Here is a 20,031-nt window from a genome sequence, read left to right as displayed (position 1 = left end):
CCACCATTGAAGGCCATTCAAAGCTTTGCTTTGGAAAATATGATTTTTTGAGTTTGTTAGTTGTTTGGATTAAGTGTTGTTCCAATTGATTGCAAATATCAAAAGGAGTTTAAGATTTAAATTTGAAGTGATTTAGAGTAGATTTGAGTTAAATTTCAGAAAAGATGCAATGAAGAAGACGAAGCATCGCATGGCTTCTCCATAGGACCTAATGTTACAATTATTTTCACTGCAATATTTTGTATAATAGTGTATATGAGTGTATAAACACATCTTATACACTTTTATACACCTCTATACAAACGTCTGTAGATGAACTTCTTCCACGATTTTCAGCTGCAATTCTTGTTCAAAACCAGTCCAAATCTTCATTAGATGACTTCAAATTTTATATACAACCTCCTTATACTATTTCTAACAAGTTTAAATAATACCCACTCCAAAATTCTCACGAAATCAAATTTGGAATTTAAACCCACATATTTAAGTTTATTAAAAATCTAATTTTCACTACCCAAGTGGATTTGGTTTGTTGAACTAATATTTGAATCACAGTTAATGATTCGAAAGTTAACTTAAAAACTTGAGCAATGTTTTCTAAAAATTAAATAGTAATTTCGCGAACCTATTGGAGTTGAATGTTGAGTATTAGCTTATTATTTTTGGGCTAGTTAGTTGTAAATTAAAATATGGGCTATAAAATTGAAAAGTAGGGAGTCCAGTTGTTCTTATGTGAAATTTTCCCCTTTCATTTCTAGGGTATTCATTAGTTGTAGATACTCATAACCAAATTAATGTTAAAAATACTCATGATTGAATTAATATTCTAGATATTAAAGCTTAGTAATTTAAAAGACAATAACAACTACAACATATCCAGTATAATTCACACAAGTGGAGCCTGGGGGTAGTGTGTACGCAGACCTTACCCCTACCTGGCGAGGTAGAGAGGCTATTTCTAATAGACTCTCGGCTCAAGTAATTTAAAGGAAAAAACAATATTTGATATCCAACAACATGAATGTATCACGATCCGAAATCCCAATCGCGGGACCGTGATGGCGCCTAACATCCAATTGCTAGGCAAGCCAAAATTAGTACACAACCAATCATTTATAAACCAATTTGAAAGCAATATAATAAGAATTAAAGCTGAAAATTTTCAAAATAAATATAATAACTCAAAAACGCTGACTAGCCACGGAATCTAGTGTCACAAGTACATGAGCATACTATAAGTGCTACGACCAATGTCGGAATAAAATACAACTGTTCGAAAAAATATAAACATTAAAGCTAGAAAAGGAAGGAAACTTCAGGGACTACAATCGTCGTGCAGGTCTACCTCAAGTCTCTAGATATAGATATGATCCGAGCAAAAACACTGCTAGACACTGCTGGGACCAATACCAAAATCTGCATAAGAAGTGAAGAAGTGTAGTATGAGTACAATCGACCTAATGTATTCCGTAAGTGCCGAGCCTAATCTCAACGAGGTAGTGACGAGGCTATGATAAGACACCTACTAAAATTCTGTGTAGATATATACATAAAGCAACATAAATAACAAGTAAAATATTTAAAATAATAACGGTAAGGGAACATATAGAAAGGGAGTAAGACCAGAACAGTACATACAAAATCACCAAGTATCCTCTTTTCCGAATAAACAACGATGTAGCCAAGTAAATTTACAAATTCGGAAACCAAGTAAAAGCAATGATCATCAAATGGCATGGCATCACCCTTCATACTTTTACTCTCATCCTCACCATATGATATGATAAATGAAATAAATACGGTATCACCCTTCGTACTTTTACTCTCTTCCTCACATGATATGATAATGATATTAAGGCAATCAAGTGCATGGCATCACCCTTCATGCTTTAATCCTCACAATAACTCAATCAATGATAACAATATGTAAAATAAGGCACGAAAACACCCTTCGTGCTTTTCGCTCTTCCTTACCAAGCAACAACAATAATCCAAAGTATCAATGCAAGGTGGGAAGCAAATTTCAACTCCAATCGTGGTGTTATGATAAGTAAATTCAACTTCTGACATCCCAATAACTTCAAATTAATCAATAAGCACGAACACGAACAATCAAAGAACTACAATCTAACTAAAGCACAGAAGGCATGGTAAAAAAAGTAACATGGTACAATAAATCAATTTCCTCCCACATGCTTTAACCCATGACGACGTATATATACTTGTCACCTTGCATATACATAATCTCTATACGTAATTCACGTAGTAAATAGACCAACAAGTCATAATTCTCTCAAGTCAAAGTTAAACATGATACTTACCTCACTCTGCAACCAATTCAATCAATCAACCACGACCTTTCCTTTCGAACAAGCCTCCAAACCAACCGAATCTAGCCAATTATCGATCAAACAATTCAAAATAAACTTTAGAAACTACCCACGAATGAGAAGGGTTCAATTTTGATCATTTTTTAAAAAGTCAATCCCGGGCCTGCTTGGTCGAAATCCGAGATTCGGACCAAAATCTGATTACCCATTCACCCCCGAGCCCGGTTATACGCTTTGTTTCGAAATTAGGCCTTAATTTGAGGTCTAAATCTCAATTTTACAAAATCCTAATTTCTAACATAAAATGCAAAATTTTGATTTAAAAACTCATGAAAAGTAGCGGGAAATTGATGAAAAATGAATTTAGAGTTGCTTACCGATGAATTTGGGAAGAAATAGTTCTTCAGAAATCGCCTCTAGAGTGTCCGGGGTTGAGAAATGGTGTTAAATGAGCCAAGTCCCATTTTCCCCCTCTTTTACCTAGTTGTAGGTGTCGCATTTGTGAACACTTGTTCGCAAATCCGATGCCCTCAAATGTGATACATTAATCGTAAATGCGATCAGTGCATTAGACCACCAAGCATCACAAATGCGAGGAGTCCCTTCATCGCAAATGAGAGCTAAGCTTCCCATTTGCAAAGCTGCCAGCCCCTAGCTCCAAGTCACAAAAGCGACTCAAGGGCGCAAATGCAAACACCAGTGTCTGCATGTCACGATCCAAAAACCGACCCGGTCGTGATGACGCCTATCGTAAAACTAGGTCAGCCGACATAATTCTCGAATCAACCACTATTCAATATAAGTCATTTTTATACCATTTATTAATCAATAATCTCATGATGTAAGTCTAAATGAACAGTGCAGAATAAATACACAAGCCCGACATCGGGGTGTCACTAGTCATGAGCATCTACTACAACTGTCTAACAACATCAAGAGCAATATGGCCGGGAAAATCACAAGAATACATTAAGGAAGAATAAGGAGGGAGAAAAGTAGGGCTGCGATCGCCAGACAGCTACCTTGGTAACTCTGATGAACCTGCCACCGAGCTCAGAAATACTTGAATCTACACATAAGGTGCAGAGAGTAATTTTAGTACGCCAACTCAGTAAGTAATAAAAGTAAATAAAGACTGAGTGGTAAGAAATCACGTAAACCACGCCATAGCACCACAATGGGTACAGTATGTTTCCAAAACAGGATATAAATCAAATCATCTTGTCAAATTCCAATTTCTATAAAATCCTTTGGAAAATGTCTTTCTAGCCATTTCAGTAGAGGTTCAATGTAATTTATAGTGAAAGTGATGCAAATCATAATCGGCCCCTCGGGCAAAACATAGTTCGTTTACGGTTCCCCGGCAAACAGGAATTCATAAACATCTCATAACTTAAAAATCTCAGTGGAAATAACCAAAACCCAATCGGTGATTAAATTCCGAACATCTCGTAAAAACACTAGTTTAAACGAAAGTTGTTTCAAACATTTGTTTAACATTTTCAATATAGGCTCAACATAAAGATGAGTGAAATCAGTAATTTAATTAGCATATTCAATAGAGACTCACTTTAAGGAGGAGTGAAAACAGTAATTTCACAAAACAAGCCCCTCAAGCAAAGTATCACTCGTATGTATGTATATATAGCCCCTCGGGCAAGCCTCTCAGGCACTCATGACTCAACTCTCATCAATCAGCACTCACACTCAACACTCACGCTCAACAGGTACCTTATAATAGCCGCTGCGACATGCAGCCCGATCCATATATTGCTGTGGCGTGCAACCCGATCCATATATATAGTCGACTGCACTCAATGGGGGTGTGCAGACCGCGGAGGGGCTCCTACAGCCCAAGCGCTATATCCCTGACACAGCCCACCTTGTCTCGCCACGTGTGCAATAATAAAGTAAGTGCCCGCCTTCTCTCGCCACACGTGCATAACAATGTTCCCATCTTGTCTCGCCACATGCGCAACCCACATACACACACACACACACACACACACACACACACACACACACACATATATATATATATATATATATATATATATATATATATATATATATATATATATATATATATATATATATATATAAATATATCACAACCAGGCCCTCGGTCTCTCTCAATCATTAACCTTACAATCAGACCCTCGGTCTATCTCTGTCATTAACCTCACAATCAGGCCTTCGGCCTCTCTCAGCCATCAACCTCACAAGCCACTCGCACTATCAGTAAAACAGGGCGTTCAGCTCAAAATATCATTTATAGTATCAAAATTGAGTAAATAAGGCTGAGTTAGGGAATCAGTAAAATACAGCATGATTGAGCACAAGTATTAAGTCAAAACAGTAAGGAATAGTAGTTAAGAAGCCCCATAAGGGTCCAAAACAGTTGGCACGAGTCCCAAATATGGCATTCCGCCCAAAACATAGCTATACCTTCCAAAACACAATGATATCAAACAGTTTTTAATCACATACGCGACTTAACAGTCGTACGGGACGGACCAAGTCACAATTTCCAACGGTGCACAACCCCACACTTGTCATCTAGCGTGTGTGTCACCTCGAAGTAGCATAACGATGTGAAATCTGGGGTTTCATACCCTTAGGACAACATTTACAATCATTACTTACCTTGAACCGGATGAAAATCAACTCCGCAATGCCCTTGCCGCTCAACTCGGCCACAACTCGCCTCGAATCTATCCAAAATCAGAATCATAATATCAATATACGCTAAGGGGACAAACCCCACGCGAAAATAATCAAATTACATCAAAAATCCTGAAATTGTCCACATCTCGGAATCCGATAAAAATCACATCAATAGAATCTTCACCCTTCCACGAGTCTATACATACCGAGATCATCAAAATCGGACCTCAAATGGCCCCTTAAATCCCCAATTTAACTCTCCAATTTCAAGCCCTAATTTTCTAACTCTTTCTCTAATTTTTCCCACTAATTTTCATGATTAAACAATGAAATAATGACCATAAACACAAGATACAAAGCCCAAGTAGCTTACCTCTCTATCAACACTTGATTCCCTCTTGAAATCACTGCTTGGAGCTCCAAAATCACACAAAAATGATGAACAAATGACTGAAAATCGCGAAGGGGCATTTTTATACATTTTGTCCAGCACTTTTGCACCTGCGATCCCATAAGCGCACCTGCGCTTCCGCTTCTGCGGATTTCACTTATCTCACTAGGCCTCGCATCTGCGGTCGCCTCACTACTCCTGCGGTATCGCAGATGCGGTTACCAAGCCGCACTTGCAGTCCTCCATGCACCTGTACTTCTCTTCCGCTCCTGCGGAGCTCGCACCTGTGGTCCTCAATCTGCAGGTGCAGATATGACAGAAGCAACAACATCAGCTGAAATTTCTCAAGTTCAACCTTTCCGAAAACTATCTGAAATCATCCTCGAGGCCCTCGGGACCTTAACCAAAAATACAAACAAGTCACATATCACCATTCGAACTTATACCAATCTTCGGACACTCAAAACAACATCGAATCATCAAAACACCCTCGGATTCAAGCCTAAGGATTCCAAAACTTCCAAATTCCGTATTTGATCAAAAAGTCTACCAAACCTCATCCGAATGACTTAAAATTTTGCACACACATCATAAATGACACAACGGACCTACCACCACTTTCGGAATTCCATTCTGACCATGATATTAAAATTTCCACTGCCGACCGGAAAATGCCGAATTCCTAATTTCGCCAATTCAAGCCTAAATCTACCACGGACCTCCAAAATACATTTCGAACACGCTCTTAAATCCAAAATCACCTAACAAAGCTAGCTAAATTATAAAAGTTCAAATCCGAGATCGAATATTAAAAAGTCAAAGCTTGGTCAAACCTTTCAAATTTAAAGCTTCAAACTGAGAACTATTCTTTCAAATCCATTTCGATTACCCTGATAACCAAAACCGATGAGTTACATCAGTCGCAATACATCATACGGGGCTAGTCGTACCCGAGAACTGACGAGCGAAGAGCAAATGCTCAAAATGACCGGTCGAGTCGTTACACCGCAGATACGATCAGATATTTGCAAAAGCGAAGCACTAGCCCACCAGCTATGTATCAAAAATGTGATCATTTTATAGTTAAAGCGAGTTCGTAAATGCAAGATTTGCAGACCTGTAGCACTAGCAGTTTGCACCAGCAATCCTAAAACCAACCAAACTCATCTAATACTCACCCGAAACTCTCTCGAGCCCCTTGGGCTCCAAAACGAAAATGCACAGAAGTGTAATAATATTATACAAACTTTATCGCTACCTTAATTCATCAAAATGATATCAAATAACAAGAATCGATCATCAAAACTTTAAAAAAATCAAACAATTTCACACATAATGCACCGAAACGCGTTCGGGTCACTCAAGACCCTAATCAAACGTGTGTACAAGTCCAAAAATATCATATGAACCTACCGAAATTGTCAAAACACTGATCTGAGGTCGTTTACCTATAATGTTGACCATGTTCATTTTTAGCCTCATTTTAAGACAAAAATTATATTTTCTTCAAAATTTCACATAAAAAGCTTTTTAAAAAGAGGCTCAGACCACGCACCTAAATTAATAAATATTAAATAAAGCTATGAGAGGTGTCGAAATACAAAATTAGTGCTAGTACTCAAAACAACCTATTGATCCATCACATTCTCCACCTCTAAAAGATACGTTCATCCTCGAACGAACATAGAAAAGTACCTGGATTGGTAAAAGGGTGGGGGTATCTACTCCGCATAACGGAAATCCATAACACAAGCATGTAACATGTCCTCCAAGATTTGAATAGTGTGCTCAGATTGTTTGTCTGTCTGAGCATGAAAAACTATACTCAGCTCGACCCGCGTGCCCAACTCACACTATGCTCCCCAAAATGCAATGTGAGCTACGTGCCTCGGTCAGTATTGATGGAAATAGGCACGCCGTGTAGGCAAATAATCTTCTGGATGTAAATCTGAGCCAAACGCTCTGAAGAATAGGATGTCATCACTGAAATAAAGTATACAGACTTAGTCAACCGGTCCACAATGACCTAGACTACGTCATATTTCCTCATAGTTCGTGGTAAGCCTACCAGAAAATTCATAGTAATGTGCTTCCACTTCCAGTCCGGTATCTCCAATCTCTGAGTCAATCCACCAGGTTTCTAATGCTCATACTTCACCTATTGATAATTCAAACACCGCGAGACATAAGCAACGATATCTTTCTTTGTTCTTCGCCCCCAATAGTGTTGTTTCAAGTCACGGTACATCTTTATGACCCCTGGGTGAATGGAATATCGTGAACTGTGAGCCTCCTCAAGGATCAAATCTATCAACCCATCAACATTCGTAACATAAATACGGTATTGAATCCGTAAAACACCATAATCACCAAGAACAACTTCCTTGGCACCACCCCACTGCATTATATCTGTCACACCTCCTTTTACACCCCGAGGGTAGTACAAGGGTGTTTTTCCAATTTAACTAACATTATTCGAAATGAGATTATTTATTTATTTTTATCAGAGTCGCCACTTGGAATAAATTATGGTGTCACAAATCACCGGTTTATTTTAAATCCCAAATCGAGGAAATTTCGACTTTTCCTTTTGAAGTCTGTGAACCAGAAATTCTAGATAAGGAATTCTGTTAACCCGGGAGAAGGTGTTAGGTATTCCCGAGTTTCGTGGTTCTAGCACGGTCGCTTAGCAATTTATACTTAGCTTAATTGTCTAATTACTTATTTTAGGACCTATGTGCATTTATCTTTTTAGCGCTTTTAAATCACTTGAATTATTCGTAATTAAAGAATTGAGTTACGCGTACGTATACTCTTTTCTTTTGGCGCGTCAAAATCATGCCACGCGAACGTGTCCATAATTAATAACGCTTTGTTTATTATTATTATTATTAAAAATATCTATGCTAATTTCGTACGATAGCTACAAGGGAATAATGAGTGCGATGGTATTTGGTTAAGGGGTGATAATGTTTATTTAATTAAATATAATTGGGCCAACGTACGAATATTTATTCAATAGAAATGGGCTTAACAACATTTCAGCTTAATGGACCAATTCGTTTATTCACTAATCTTGACCCTGAAACTCCACGTAGTTCCCAAATCCTTTTGCCTCTCTATTCTTAACTATCAAATTATTCTTTGAGAATTAAGATGGATCTAAACACATGGAGAGTTTTTAAACATTAAAATTATATAGAATAAAGGCAACATATAAAATAGAATAAAAAATTAGTCTAACTAACATATTCTCAAACAAACCAAACAAAAATATGACAGAAAAGAAAAACAACACCTAGAAATAGGAAGAAAAAAAAACGTAAGAAAAGTAGATCAATAAAGGAGAAGAAGAACTAACTTTTCAAATTATCAAAGACCTTCCAACTGGCTTACAAGAGGAACAAAGCGATGAAATTGAATCAAACAGACCTGTTCACTCGGAGACCTCGAACGGAGCATCGAAAACTCGCCGCGACCTCGACTGAAAGCTTTACTATTTCGATCGAGTTTGGATGGTGGTTGAGCGCTAAAATTTCAGGTGTTTGGCCTGTTTGGAGCTGATTTTCAGCTGGTTTGTGGCTCGTTTGAGGGCTGGTTTGGGTGGCTTTAGATGAAGGAGAAGGGGACTGGTTTTGGGGTGTTTGAGGGCAACGTTTTCGTGCTGCTTTTGTTGGTCTTGCAGGGCTGTTTTCAGCTGAGTTTGGATGGATTTTAGGCTTGGTTGCCGGCTGATTTTGAGGTATTTCGGGGCTGTTTCGGGGTCGATTTTTCAGCTGGTTTTTGACAGCTTCTTAAGGTCGTTTTTGGCTAAAAATGAAGTTGTCTTCTAACTTGTTTTCATGGTGCTTAAGGGCTGGATTTCATGTGGGTTCTAAAGCTTTTAGAGCTACTTTTTACATGGGGAAGAAAGGTCTTGAGCTGCTGTTATGAGAAAGAAAAGCCAGCCATAGAAAGGCCAAATTCCGTTGTTCCTGTGCGTTTTTCTTAGGTGTTCTCCTTTCTGGGTTCTGACAATTGGCAGGGTGTATTTTGGTTCTATAATTTTTCCAAGTTTTTTGGGAAGAAGATAGAGCTCTAGTGGTTGATTGTGTGTATTAGGCGTGTTTCGTGTAGGTGTATTTTAGGATAAGGTACTATTATATAGGGGTTGGGATTAGGTTAGGGGTATGGGCCTAGGAATTATAGGCTAGGAAATTAGGCCAAAGACTAGAAAAATGGACTATAAGACTTATAAAGACGGGATAAACCAACCTAAAACTAATTTATTCTTCTAAAATTATGTACAATTATAATATAAAAATAGAAAACTAATTTTAATTAATTGAACTAAACTATTAAACATAAAACTATTTTTGTGTTTTCAAGATTATATAAAAATAAAGATAAGGTACTATTTTTGTATATTTTTTTATTTAAATTTATGAAAGATACGTAAACTAAATTTTTTTGTAATTTTTATTTCATTTTTTTTGTGACGAAATAAAGTAAAAAAGTCAAAATTAGCTGAAATAGCGATATTAGGCTTAAACTAAATATTTACATGCTAAAATGGGTGAAAGTTCGGGGACGGTCAAAAATCACATGTCTACAACTGCCCCTCTTTGACTGGAAATGTGAAGCGTTTTCGGAAAAAGAACGACTAGACAGGTTTTTTGACCCGACTCTTATTTAGGGAGATCAAAACTAAGGGAAAAAAAAAGAATGTGACCGAGCCGTGGTATCTGAGCTGCCTACATATCCTTGGCTATAAAGGAATCAGGTCACGTGTAGTTCAGAAGTGAATGAGGTGATAGAGTATACAGAGGTGGAGAGCCGATTGAGGTGCCGTCGAGGTTCCGGTCCGTAGTCCCGTTATTACATCAAAATCAAAAATGAAAAAGACTAACTAAGCATATCAGCTATGAGTTACAAGATTCCTAATTGTGAGTCTTTTGAAGCTTGATCTTGAGTCTTGGTTGGTTCTTCATGCGGACTCTGATCTGAATCTTGATGCTTGTTAGTTGCAGGTGTTGGTTCAATCTTTTTCAGTTTTCAAATCAAGACGGGACATGCAGAGCTTGTGACCTCAGTCATGTCTTGAGCATCTCACATCTTTCATTAACTTTTGCATTTGGATTCACTTCTTGTCTTACTTTTGTTTTTTTCTTCTTTTATTTTGGATTGTGACTCACTTCTGTTGATCATCTTGGACTGCTGACTCGCATTCTTGACGCGAGCTTCTTTTGTTGCTGACCTGAATTGCATTCTGAATTGAATTCTCTTATTTTCCAGGCGGGCGCCTGATTGCTGAACTTGAACCGTCTTCTCTTGTTACTTGACACTGTTTTCCCTTGCACCTTGAACTATTTTCCCTTGAAACTTGAATTGTTTTCCTTCGAAACTGTTTTCCCTTGAAACTTGAGTTGTCTTCCTTCGAAACTGCTTTCCCTTGAAACTTGAGTTGTCTTCCCTTGTTCTATAGGTGGGCGCCTGATTGCTGAACTTGACCTGTCTTCCTTCGAAACTTGAACCGTTTTTCCTTGTTCTCTAGGTGGGCGCCTGATTGCTGAAACTTTCTATGTTCCCTTGTTTTCCATGTGGATACCTGCAATCAAAACCAACAAAACAAACGAAATTTGCTGCCCCAGTTTGCACTAGGAAGATTTGTGAGTTGTTAGCAATATTGTAAACCACTTATATTATTGATGCAATGATGAGTAAACTAAAGACTAGACTGGGATGTACGTCTCCTAAATGTGATTGAGCTTCGAAAAATAATAAACTAAGCTTGACTAAAGTAAAGACTGACCCTATTCTCCAGGCGGGGCCCCTGATTTCAAGAAAACTAAACGTTGATAACTTAAGAAAACTAAAAATTAACCCTTTTTTTCAAATCCAGACTTCCTTTTTTTTTCAAAATATCCTAGGAGAAAATCCGTCAGACTAGGTTTTCTATCTTAGGAGAAAGATTCATCACACTAAGACGTTAATCCTAGGAGAGAATTCATCAGACTAGGTTTTCTATCTTAGGAGAAAAATTCATCAGACTACGATTTTGATCCTAGGAGAAAGTTCATCAGACTAGGTCTTCTTTTTGTTATCTTAGGAGAAAGATTCATCGGACTAAGATTTTGATCCTAGGAGAAAGTTCCTCAGACTAGGTCCTCTTTTGTTATCTTAGGAGAAAGATTCATTAGACTAAGATTTTGATCCTAGGAGAAAGTTCATCAGACTAGGTCCTCTTTTGTTATCTTAGGAGAAAAATTCATCAGACTAAGACATTTATCCTAGGAGAAAAGTTCATCAGACTAAGATTTTATTGGGAGGAAAATCTATCAGACTAGGACTTTTTATCCCATGAGGCAAAATGTGACGACCAAATGACAAAATTTTATGCGCATGAGCAAGATAGAAAAAGGCAAAAATTTGAGAAACTTCCCTTTGTCGGCTCTTCTCTTCCTTTCATTTTCATTTTTTTCTTTTTTTCCCCTTTTTCTTTCTTTTTCTCTTTTCTTTTCCCTTCTTTTTTCTTCTCTTTTTTTTGAACCACATTCCTTGCACTGCTTTGTTCCTGTTTCATACAAAGAAAAATTTATCAGTTTTGAAAATGGTGGTTGGTTTGTGGCCTTGAGTCTTGGGCGGCTTGGCTTTTGCTCAATCAGCTCAAGTTGGTCTCAAGAGACTTTTGCTCTGCATTAACCCTGATTGTTTTACACTCGGTACCATTTGTATTTCTGGCTCAATCAGCCTTATCCCAACTGAAGATCCTTTCTTAGATGACCTTTTCTGATATCTTGAATAACTTCCAGCTTTTGAGCAATTTGTCTGTAAGAGAGAATCACAAGCCAAGCAGGCTGACAAGAGTCCTTTGGGGAAGCCTTTGCATGAATCCTCAAGGCATGTTGACATTAAGAACTGAGTGTGCTGGCCAAATTTACTTTGTACAACTGAAAAGCTGGTAGTAGATTTTAAAATCGTTTCTTGCTTGTTTTGAGAAGGACTGACTCAGGGTGAAGGACACAATGACGCAAAGAAACAAATATTAACAAGAAATGCCCCTGTCGGAAGTACAGAAGGAAGAACTTTTTTTCTTTTTTTTTTTCAATAACTAGCCTTAATGATCATGACATGCATTTTGGACTCAACAGCCTGATCTATCAAACTAATCCAATCTTCCCTTTTACCATTCTTATGATCTTTGAAGTCGGACCTATCCGTGCCAATCCTTTGCATCAGCTTCACGACTCACTTTCGACTAATGGTGCCCCGAGGAACTTTCACCAACAAGCCTCTCTCATTTATTCATCTCTACTTACCGTCGCCTTACTGTGCCCGTGAGGGTTTTCACTAGTAAGACTCTCTTATTTTTCTTTTCCTTTTTCTTTTGCTTTTTGTGAGTAAACTTGACAGTGTTATACGTCGTGTGACAACCGTTGCTCATTGAATGCTTCTCTTGGTATTCTTGAAGGCATATCAGAGGTCTTTATTTGCAAGGTTTTTGGATAGGGTTGGACGAAAGGCCGACATGAGGCTCAAAACAGACTAAAGATGACGGGGTTGTATACTTACAACTTTTGGAATCGACTCTTTTAAAAATGAAATAAAATCTTTGCCCCAATTTCAGCTATTTGAGATTTTTTTTAATTTTTTTTTCTAAATTCTTATTTGGTTTGACCGAACTGTGAGGCTGCCTACGTATTCCTTTTTTTAAAGGAATCAGGTCGAACGTAGTTCAAACATCTGACCTAAACTATTTTTCATCTTTCTTTCTTTTTATCTTTTCCTTTTTTCTTTTTTTCTTCTCTTTTTTTTCCTTTTATTTTTTTTTGTTTGCCCCAGCTTCTATTTTTGAGGGCATGGACCTTTGACAATTCTTTTATTTTTTTGAACTTTCTAAGAATTGCCCCAGTTTGTACTCTTGGGACATGGATTTTTTCTCTTTTTTTTTGACTCTAAACTTGATTCCAAAAAAGGGTAGTCAAAGAAAAATAACACAGACTCAAAAGGGGTAGCAAAGGATATAAAGTATTTGGGTAGCAGAAAAAGGGCCTCCCAACCTCAAGAACGTCAAGCATGACATCTTTTCGCGATCACAACATTGACGAACATGTCTGTCTTCTTAGTGTGCCGTGGTCACAAGACATCTTTTCACCCCTTAGTGACAAACTTTCCAACAAACATCAATTGATTAAACATCCTCAAGCCCGATCTTCACAATGATTTGAAGGTGAATTTTACTCGACCTTAGTTCCAAAGTATTCCAACTCTTTATTCATCCTCAAAAATATTTTTTTTAGTTATCGAATTCCAGATTAAATCAGTTCCTAAGATCTAGCAAAAATTCCGCATGTTGTCATGTCATTAAAACTAGCGGGAAAAGAACTAAGCATGGAATGACACAAAAGGACAAACTATATTTCATTGAGTAAACAACAAGACAAACAACCTAAAATCCGAGTTACAACCCTAAATAACCCAACTAATGAAAATAGCAACAAAACAAAAAGACAAGACTCACACAAACAGAATGGAGGGATAGAAGGGTTTGACTCAATAAAACAAATAAAATCTGGATCACAACCCTGATATAACCCAGATAATAGAAAAAACATCAAAACAAGCTACCAAAATTCCTTCCTAGTGAGGGGGGAATGACTTTTCAATTGCTAAGCATGACATTTAGCCACAAATTTTCTCATAAGAATCAGCAGAGCCTTCTCCAATTTCAAAATCATTAAATTCAGTTAGCAAATTCCCGAAAGGATTCTCATATTCCCTATCACCAGGCATCATTCCCACAAAGTGTGCATCATCATGTGCAGGTAAAGGATTCTGCGTGATATTCTGGGTATCACTGTCTTGGATCACAATCAGATTCTCCTGGATCAACCTTTCTATTTCTCTTTTGAAATCCCGACAACTTTCAACATTGTGCCCCTGGGCATTGGAATGGTATTCACACCTTTTAGAAGGGTCAAAGCTTCTCGCACGTAGGTCCACATGATTCGGAGGAATAGGTGAAATCATGTCATAATGCTTTAACTTCTCAAATAAGCTTGCATAGGACTCTCCTATTGGTGTAAAATTATCTTTCAACCTTTGTTCCCCTTTATACCTCTGGCTGGGATGTGGGTTATAGGGCACTTGAAAATTTTGTGGAGGCTGTTGGAGATTTCGTGATGCTCGTGCTCGCCTTCTGGGGTGTTTTGGTGGCTCGACAACATACTGAGGTGGAGCGACAGAGTATTGAGGGTTCTGAGGTGGATAATACTGCTCAGGGGAGTCATGGAAAACTTGAGAAGGCTGCTCATACCTTCGAGATGTTTTCCTGGGACCTCTTCTCGACCCTGATGTCTTCATGATTTCTTCAACCCTCTCAGTTGTGTCGCTAAAATTATCAGATTCAACCCGGACAGCCTGAGTTGCGGCTTTAAAAACTGCTTGACTTATAATTTTGCCTGTCTTAAGACCATTCTCTACCATTTCTCCCATTTTGATTGCTTCCGAGAAGGATTTGCCAATTGCGGACATCATGTTTTGAAAGTAATCTGGCTCTTGCGCTTGAAGGAAGACAATGATTAGCTCGTGGTCATCCATGGGTGGCTTAATTCGAGCTGCTTGCTCTCTCCATTTAATGGCATATTCCCTGAAACTTTCACTTGGTTTCTTCTTTAGGTTTGAAAGGAAAATGCGGTCTGGGGCAATGTAGATGTTGTATTGGAATTGATTGACAAAGGCCTGTGCCATGTCATTCCAGACGTACCAGCGAGATGTGTCTTGATCCAAAAACCATTCGGATGCTACTCCCGTAAGGCTTTCCCCAAAATAAGACATCAGCAATTTTTCGTTTCTTTCCGCACCTCTCAGTTGATTGCAATACCTTTTCAGGTGGGCTATGAGGTCTCCATGTCCATCATACTTTTCAAATTTGGGAGTCTTGAAGCCAGGCGGCAAGTGGACATCGGGGAACATGCATAGATATTTGAAGGCAACACACTTTTGACCTGCCAACCCTTGCATGTTTTTCAACCGTTGTTCTAAGTTTTTCACTCTTTGGGTCATTTCTTCTTCTACCATCTTTCGGGCAGGCTTCTCAATATTTGCAGGAAGATCAAACGAGTACGAGTGGTACTCAGGAGAGTGGTACTGCTCTTGTTGTGTAGCAACTTGTGACTCATGACGAGGCTGTCTTTGAACACTGGCCCATGCTTGACACATTTCGGTCATTTACCGTTTCAATATTCTATTTTTCTCAAACACAGTAGACTCTTGTTGAACCCTCTGACCCTGAGTCTCTTGAGCACTTGTAACAGCTTCGATGTCACTTATCATTTTTCCTTGGATCTTGTGTTTCCGACTTACCACAAACCGACCACCTTAACTTTCTTTACAATTCAAAACAAAACATGTTAGAATGGACTCAGTCGGTCCTTATTATTACCATCATTTTTCATTTTTCACTTTTTTTCTTTTTTTTTTCGATTGATCGAACCTGATGTGGGTTGCCTACATATCATGTGGGAACATGAATCAGATCTTGCGTAGTTCGGGAAGATCATGAATAAAGGAATAAACTAATTTTTTTTTTTGGATTTTGAATTTTTCATTTTATTTTTTCGAAAGAAAGACTTATAAAGAAGAAAGAGAATATTTTTGGGATTTTGATTCTTCTTCAAAAATTTTGCAAAGAAAGACTTCTAAAGAAAAGAGATATTTTTTTTTTGAATATTGACCTCTTTGGAATTTCGAAGAAAAACTTCTAAAGAAAGAAGAAAATATTTTTGAATTTTTGGACTTTTATTTTAAAATTATGAAAGAAAGACTTCTAAAGAAAATATTTTTGAATCTTGAATTTTCTTTTCAATTTTTGAAAAAAGAATGAAAATATTTTTGGATTTTGAGATGAGATTAAAAGAAAATATTTTTGGATTTTTTTTATAAAAAAATTGGGGTTTTAAAGAAAGACTTTTCTAAAGAAGGAAGTAAAGGAAAATATTTTTGGATTTTTTTTTAAAATGGTGGGCCGGAACCGATGAGGTTTGCCTACGTATCTCACATCCGATGAGAATCAGACCCGCATAGTTCGCCCGTTTTGACATAATTGGAAAAACATGATATTGACTCCCTTTCATTTTTTTGAAATACATTTTCCTTTTCTTTTTTTTTCAAACAATTTGGGCAGAGTTTCGAGGCATTTTCGAATACCGGGATTTTCAGAACTAGGTGAATTCTCTATCCTACCTCACTCTTGGTTTTTTATGTTGTTTTTCTTTCCTTAGTCGGTCAGCATGCAAGACGAAACAAATAAATGTTTACATAGCACATAGAATGCATCAGGATGGTCTGTTATTTTGGGCACACCTGTCCTAGACGGACCCAACCCCTGTGTTGAGTCCCCTAAGTCAAATGCACATGATGCAAACAAACTCTCCTACTAGGGATCCGGCATGAAGCTCTGTTTTTCTAGGTTTAAATCCTGGGGTTTTGGTCTAGACTTGGGGTACCCGAACGGACAATTGGGGCCGAAGAGGGGGCGACGTACCGGGAGCACTAAAGTCTACCCGGCCTTGTCGCTTGCCCAGCCTCGTTCTATTTGGTATAATTTCAACAGAAAAAGCAGGCCACGTGAACGTGTGCACCATTTCCAGAAGACTCAGAGGGGTGGCGTAAGAAGATAGTTATATACAATTCAAACAATATCAAAGCGGTAAATGACAATTAGCACATTAAGTCCACAAAATACAGTAATATCAACAATAAAGCCAAATAAAAATGACATTAATAAGCTCGAATTCTTGAACCCTAAACCAGAAGTTCTGGGTTCTTATCCCCAACGGAGTCGCCAGAGCTGTCACACCTCCTTTTTACACCCCGAGGGTAGTACAAGGGTGTTTTTCCAATTTAAGTGACATTATTCGAAATGAGATTATTTATTTATTTGTATCAGAGTCGCCATTTGGAATAAATTATGGTGTCCCAAGACACCGGTTTATTTTAAATCCCAAATCGAGGAAATTTCGACTTTTCCTTTTGAAGTCTGCGAACCAGAAATTCTAGATAAGGAATTCTGTTAACCCGGGAGAAAGTGTTAGGCATTCCCGAGTTTCGTGGTTATAGCACGGTCGCTTAGCAATTTATACTTAGCTTAATTGTCTAATTACTTATTTTAGGACCTATGTGCATTTATCTTTTTAGCGCTTTTAAATCACTTGAATTATTCGTAATTAAAGAATTGAGTTACGTGTACGTATACTCTCTTTTTTTGGCACGTCAAAATCATGCCACGCGAACGTGTCCATAATTAATAACGCTTTGTTTATTATTATTATTAAAAATATCTATGCTAATTTCGTACTATAGCTATAAGGGAACAATGAGTGTGATGGTGTTTGGTTAAGGGTGATAATGTTTATTTAATTAAATATAATTGGGCCAACGTACGAATATTTATTCAATAGAAATGGGCTTAACAACATTTCAGCTTAATGGACCAATTTGTTTATTCACTAATATTGACTCTGAAACTCTACGTAGTTCCCAAATACTTCTGCCTCTCTATTCTTAACTATCAAATTATTCTTTAAGAATTAAGATGGATCTAAACACATGGAAAGTTTTTAAACATTAAAATTATATAGAATAAAGGCAACACATAGAATAGAATAAAAAATTAGTCTAACTAACATATTCTCAAACAAACCAAACAAAAATATGACGGAAAAGAAAAACAACACCTAGAAATAAGAAGAAAAAAAAGCGTAAGAAAAGTAGATCAATAAAGGAGAAGAAGAACTAACTTTTCAAATTATCAAAGACCTTCCAACTGGCTTACAATAGGAACAAAGCGATGAAGTTGAATCAAACAGACCCGTTCACTCGAAGACCTCGAACGGAGCATCAAACACTCGCCGCGACCTCGACTGAAAGCTTTACTATTTCGACCGGGTTTGGATGGTGGTTGAGCGCTGAAATTTTAGGTGTTTGGAGCTGATTTTCAGCTGGTTTGGGGCTCGTTTGAGAGCTGGTTTGGGTGGCTTTAGATGAAGGATAAGGGGACTGGTTTTGGGGTGTTTGAGGGCAACGTTTTCGGGCTGGTTTTGTTGGTCTTGCAAGGCTGTTTTTCAGCTGAGTTTGGATGGATTTTAGGCTTGGTTGCCGACTGATTTTGAGGTATTTCGGGGTGAATTTTTCAGCTGGTTTTTGACAGCTTCTTGAGGTCGTTTTTGGCTAAAAATGAAGTTGTCTTCTAACTTGTTTTCATGGTGCTTAAGGGTTGGATTTCATGTGGGTTCTGAAGCTTTTAGAGCTGCTTTTTACAATGGGGAAGAAAGGTCTTGAGCTGCTGTTATGAGAAAGAAAAGCCAGCCAGAGAATGGCCAAATTCCGCTGTTTCTATGCGTTTTTCTTAGGTGTTCACCTTTCTAGGTTCTGACAATTGGTAGGGTGTATTTTGGTTCTATAATTTTTCCAAGTTTTTTGGGAAGAAGAAAGAGCTCTAGCGGCTGATTGTGTGTTTTAGGCGTGTTCCGTGTAGGTGTATTTTAGGTGTAGGTACTATTATATAGGGGTAGGGATTAAGTTAGGGGTATGAGCCTAAGAATTATGGGCTAGAGAATTGGGCCAAAGACTAGAAAAATAGACTATAAGATTTATAAAGACGGGATAACCAACCTAAAACTAATTCATCCTTCTAAAATTATGTAAAATTATAATATAAAAATATAAAACTAATTTTAATTAATTGAACTAAACTATAAAACATAAAACTATTTTTGTGTTTTCAAGATTATATAAAAATAAAGATAAAGTACTATTTTTGTATATTTTTTTATTTAAATTTATAAAAGATACGTAAACTAAATTTTTTTGTAATTTTCATTTCATTTTTTTTGTAACGAAATAAAGTAAAAAAGTCAAAATTAGCTGAAATAGCGATATTAGGCCTAAACTAAATATTTACATGCTAAAATGGGTAAAATTTCGAGGAGGGTCCCTTATTTAGGGAGATCAAAACTTAGGAAAAAAAAGGAATGTGACCGAGCCCTGATATCTGAGCTGCCTACATATCCTTGGCTATAAAAGAATCAGGTCACGTGTAGTTCAAATGTGAATGAGGTGATGGAGTATGCCGAGGTGGAGAGCCGATTGAGGTGCCATCGAGGTTCCGGTCCGCAGTCACGTTATTACATCAAAATCAAAAATGAAAAAGACTAATTAAGCATATCACCTATGAGTTACAAAATTCCTATCTGTGAGTCTTCTGAAGCTTGATCTTGAGTCTTGGTTGGTTCTTCATGCGGACTCAGATCTGAATCTTGATGCTTGTTAGCTGCAGGTGTTGGTTCAATCTTATTCAGCTTTTCAAATCAATACAGGACATGCAGAGCTTGTGACCTCAGCCATGTCTTGAGCAGCTCACATCTTTCATTAACTTCTGCATTTGGATTCACTTCTTGTCTTTCTTTTGTTTTTTTCTTCTTTTATTTTGGATTGTGACTCACTTCTGTTGATCATCTCGGACTGCTGACTCGCATTCTTGACGCGAGCTTCTTTTGTTGTTGACCTGAATTGCATTCTGAATTGAATTCTCTTATTTTTCAGGCGGGCACCTGATTGCTGAACTTGAACCGTCTTCTCTTATTACTTGACACTGTTTTCCCT

General features: G+C 37.6%; 1 protein-coding gene across 13 annotated transcripts; it reads right to left on the bottom strand.

Annotated features, from left to right (window-relative positions):
- Positions 1–1,156: 1,156 nt before the first annotated feature.
- LOC107790032 (uncharacterized) lies at positions 1,157–19,037 on the bottom strand. Of its 13 annotated transcripts, none has more exons than XM_075249297.1 (5): positions 5,371–19,037; positions 4,977–5,044; positions 3,353–3,399; positions 2,322–2,392; positions 1,157–1,416 (listed from the first exon to the last, which is right to left on the bottom strand). In XM_075249297.1, the coding sequence occupies exon 1, from the start codon at positions 15,595–15,597 to the stop codon at positions 14,050–14,052; it is 1,548 nt and encodes a 515-aa protein (XP_075105398.1). In that variant the 5' UTR covers positions 15,598–19,037; the 3' UTR covers positions 1,157–1,416; positions 2,322–2,392; positions 3,353–3,399; positions 4,977–5,044; positions 5,371–14,049. The 13 variants fall into 13 exon arrangements, with proteins under 13 accessions (XP_075105398.1, XP_075105406.1, XP_075105400.1 ...); XM_075249305.1 differs by having other exon boundaries at positions 8,821–19,037; XM_075249299.1 differs by lacking the exon at positions 2,322–2,392.
- Between the last annotated feature and the right edge of the window lie 994 nt (positions 19,038–20,031).

The sequence above is a fragment of the Nicotiana tabacum genome, chromosome 3 (assembly GCF_000715075.1).
Source record: "Nicotiana tabacum cultivar K326 chromosome 3, ASM71507v2, whole genome shotgun sequence".
Lineage (NCBI taxonomy): Eukaryota > Viridiplantae > Streptophyta > Magnoliopsida > Solanales > Solanaceae > Nicotiana > Nicotiana tabacum.
This window is presented reverse-complemented; position numbering and strand designations above follow the sequence as displayed.